At 41.3% G+C, this 4,221-nt stretch overlaps 1 protein-coding gene across 1 annotated transcript; it reads right to left on the bottom strand.

The window, feature by feature from the left end:
* Window positions 1–435: 435 nt before the first annotated feature.
* On the bottom strand, window positions 436–2,029 carry LOC131144632 (zinc-finger homeodomain protein 11-like). The gene has a single exon (XM_058093378.1). The coding sequence runs from the start codon at window positions 1,784–1,786 to the stop codon at window positions 824–826; it is 963 nt and encodes a 320-aa protein (XP_057949361.1). The 5' UTR covers window positions 1,787–2,029; the 3' UTR covers window positions 436–823.
* Window positions 2,030–4,221: the final 2,192 nt, after the last annotated feature.

Raw genomic sequence — 4,221 nt, 5'->3', positions numbered from 1 at the left:
TGGGCATTAAGAATTTAATAGTGGTAGGATTCGATAAAAAAAAGTCTACCAAACGAGTCAGTGTAATGATCCCCCGTCAAGACAAGTGTGCCATCCCCTCCATCCCCACTGTAGCAGATGTGCCCACCCTAATTTTAGGTAAAGGACAGAATAGCCGACGACGTTTAGCAACCAATGTAATACTCTACCCCCACAAAACCGTTCCGATAAGCTCCACCTTCGCACGACTTTGAAGGGTGCTCTGTCCTTTCATTAATTATTCTCAGCAAAGAAGAGAAATTAAAAGAAACGGGGGATAACCCATCATATTTTAAGTGTTTCTCGAAAACCCATTTGGCCATTACCCAGGAAACCAAGAACAGAAAAGAAATCATGGAAAATGAGCAATAACGCATAAACATTTGGAGAAGATGAATGATCATTTAAGAGGAGGAGGAAGGAAGAAACCATGGCAATGAGTTGTATTGCAATAATATTTAAGAAGCTGAAAGATCATTAACTAATGCTCGCAAATGAAGTAAGGCAATTACTCTAATAATATGATAATAAAGGAAATAAGGGAGATTAACAGACAATTCATCAATATGAACCTAATTCTTATTAACTCCCCGGCTGTGATCTTCAACAGAAACAGCGACTGGTAGTACGTAATTAATTAATCATTGATCATTGATCGAAACAGAAGAAATGGGATAATAAATTAAGAAGAACAAACCCACTGATCGATATAACTTGCAGTTGCAGGCTTGCAGCAACCTCTGTTCGATCGCTTCCCTACCTCGCTTGCTCTGTAACTGAACTCCTACGCTCTGGAACAGACTGATCAGGAGGAAGAAGACGACCCATTAGTTGAAACGCGGAGATGGAGAGTGCTATTAGCCTCATTGTGGGCGTGCCCGTTGGTACTGTCGAAGCTCATTCTACTATTGCTCGTATTATTAATGTTATTTTGGCCGCCGTCGACGCCATTATTGAGCTCTGATCTCTTCCCGAAGGTGTGCTTGTTGTTGTGCATCCACACCTTGAGAACGCCTCTGCTAACACCGACCTCGTTGCAGAATTCCTGCACCAAACCCTCGTCGCTCCTCTGCAATTTCCACCCCAATTTCTCAGAGAAACTGAACATTTTCTCTTTCTGTTCTGGACTGAACTTGGTCCGAAACCTCTTCCGCCCAGTCGGCTGCTCCGCCATCTTCGCCGCGGGATTACCTGCCGCCCCGTCGTCGGACGACGGGCCCGAGTGGCCCGTGCTCAGCGCGAGCAGCATGTGGGGAGCGGAAGAGTAATAGGTGGAGGGCGGCGGCGGCGACGCCTGAGGAGGGGGCGGAGACGGCGAAGCCGAGCCTTGGCGTGGCGGTGGCGAGGGACGGTGGTGGTGGTGGTGGCGGTGGTGGTAGGGGTGGGGGTGCGGGTGGGGGAAGTCGAGCAAAGGGTGGTCGGTGGGGTCTTCGGGCTCGCGGCGGTGGAAGTTGCGGTGGCAGCCGCAAGCGGCGCATTTGAGGGAGGTAGGGTCGGAGGAGGTGGCGGTGGGGGAAGGCATGAACTCGCCGCACCCGTCGAGGGCGTGACCGCCGAGGCTGGCGGCATGGTTCTTGAGACATTCCTTGTAGGAAACCAGAGTGGCGAGCGGCAGTTGGTGGTGGTGGTGGTGGTGGTGGTGGGGCTTGAGGGTTGCGCCGTTGGTGAAGGTGGGTTTGAAGGGTTGTTGTGAAGGTGGAGGTGGGGTGTCAGTGTCAGTATCAGGGGAGGCTCTGGTGGTGGGAGCTGCGCTGGAGGTTATGTCCATGGCAGAACTTCAGACATTTAGGGTTTGGTTTCTGTCTCAGTACTGCCCAAGCTCAGAGAGAGAGAGAGGAGGGGGAAATGACTTGTGCTGCTGTTCAATTCGATTTTGGAATGGGAAAATACAGTATATAGAAATTTAGGTCTAGAGGGTAGGGATGGGATGATGATGATGGTGAGGACATGATGGTGATTACATATATTGATCATGGTCGTGATAATAGAAACCCATGTTTATGGGAGAATGACTTTGGGGAGGAAGAGGGATACAACTGTACAAAGCCTCTCGTCTTTTATTTTTTTATTTTTTTATTTTTATTATTCAATGTCTAATGAAAAATTTTCTATCTCAATTCTTGTAATTATTTTATTCTCTTGTTTTTTAGAGATAAAGATTATATTTCCTGTTCTAACACGTTGCTCATATTTCTTTAACTTGATTAGTAATTTAATTTATTCATCTTTTGTAATATTCTTATGCTAAAATAATTTGAAATAAAACAAATTTGAGAGATGAAGATAGAGAAAATCAAATATGCTCATAAGAACATACAAATCATTTGTACTTTAATTTTATGAATGAATGTAGATGGTTTTGTAATAATCTAAAAAAAAATGTGTAGAATAATAGTCTTAGAATCAAAACGAAAGTATTTCCCTATTAGAATCCTTGATTCCATATTTGATGTATAAGAAAGATATTGTCAAAACAAGTGCTCAGAGACTATTGCAGTTCAGTGGCTTCTTGAAGGTCGACCTGATCAAAATGGAATTTTATAGAATAAACATGATAGACATTATTTGTATACGTAAATAAGTATATAAAATAATATTTTAATTGACATAATTTGTTAAAATATATGATAAAATAATAATAATTAAGTATCCTATGCGGGGTCCACAAGATCTTGCGGGGCTCACATGAGTCCCGAAACCGTGTGGGGGTCCACATGAGTTTCGAAATTGTATAGAGCTCATAAAAACGTATGAGGACTATTGGAGTTACGTAGGACCCACTTTGATCTCAAAGTTGTGTAGGGCCCATAAGACCATGTGGGACCCACATGAGTTTTCGAAATTCGAACTTAATTTTTTTTCAAAAATAAAAAATAAATAGATACTAAAACATAGTTTTAAAATAATAACAATGTTAATAATAATGATTTTAAAAAATATTTAAAAAATTAATTAAGTAATTAATTAATTAAGTAAATTAATTAAATGTGAGTGTCGGCAAGCACTCTCATTCCCCCCACATGATTCTCATCTCCACCCCATACTTAACCCATACCTAACTCATCCAATGCTCATTCCTTAATTTTAAAAAAATTATAATTTCATCCCTCTCCCCACACTTTTACAAATTTCATTTCTTTCCCAAAATTTTCCTATAAATAAGAAACTCTAAACCTTCATTTTTCACAAAAATTTTCCAAGGAAAAGAAAAATTAGTAAGTGAAAGAATTAGTAGAAGAAGAATTTTGATTATAATTAAATTCTCACTCACCCACTTTTTTCGATTTCATTTTTTAGAAATATTTGTTGTGTTCAAGGTAAAGAAAGAGATAAGTATATTTGATTATGTTAGGATTTTTTTTAAAATTTTATACCCGAATTTATTTGTAAGTAAAATTCAATTATGTTTGTTAGTTTCATAAAATCCCCCTAAATTTATTTTACGCATATTTAATTATACATGTCACGCCCCGAACCTCGAAATGGGACCCAAGGGTTAAAATGTAACCTAACTTGTCCTTGTATCATACAAATCATCACAGATACAGTACAAAGGATGATGGTCCAACCCCGTGGGGTTCCCAGGCACCCTAAACACATTAAAACTCAATCATATACGTAGCGAAAAAACCATACATACATATGCAGTATCATACCAAAGTCTAAACAAGAGCAAAACATGGCTCTATCAAAACATACAAACAGGTACCTATCACATCCCAAAATGGCAACCCACCAAAATTACAGTCCTATCACTTACCTAGCGCTAAATGCGGTACACCGGCAACTACGCTCCCTACATCAGGACGCTAGTTCCGGTTACCCGAAGGACCTATAAAAATATATGTACAACAGGGGTGAGACACCTCTCAGTAAGAAAGAACACAAGTTATATCGGTGTGTGGCATTTGAGTATTATCATAATACAACATACACGCAGTTAAATGCATTCTAGTACTAGTTTCCACAGTGCATACACGCACCCATACACATACACATGATCAACAATCTTGGTGTCGTCACACCCTTCGGCCTGAAGCAGGCCCGCAACATATGGTGTTGGCCCGTAGCCAACCCGCGAACACGGCTCCACCGGCACATGGCTACTCCCTGACTCCCATGGCATCGTATCGGCGCATAACTAGTGGATCCACACCCTTCGACCTAATCTGTCGGAATAGGCTCACGCCCTCGAATATAGAG

This window comes from Malania oleifera, chromosome 12 (genome assembly GCF_029873635.1).
Source record: "Malania oleifera isolate guangnan ecotype guangnan chromosome 12, ASM2987363v1, whole genome shotgun sequence".
NCBI classification, from domain to species: Eukaryota; Viridiplantae; Streptophyta; class Magnoliopsida; order Santalales; family Ximeniaceae; genus Malania; species Malania oleifera.
This window is presented reverse-complemented; position numbering and strand designations above follow the sequence as displayed.

Coding starts and splice junctions, on each gene's coding strand:
- LOC131144632 (XM_058093378.1), bottom strand. CDS start 1,786: ATGGACATAACCTCCAGCGCAGCTCCCACCACCAGAGCCTCCCCTGAT.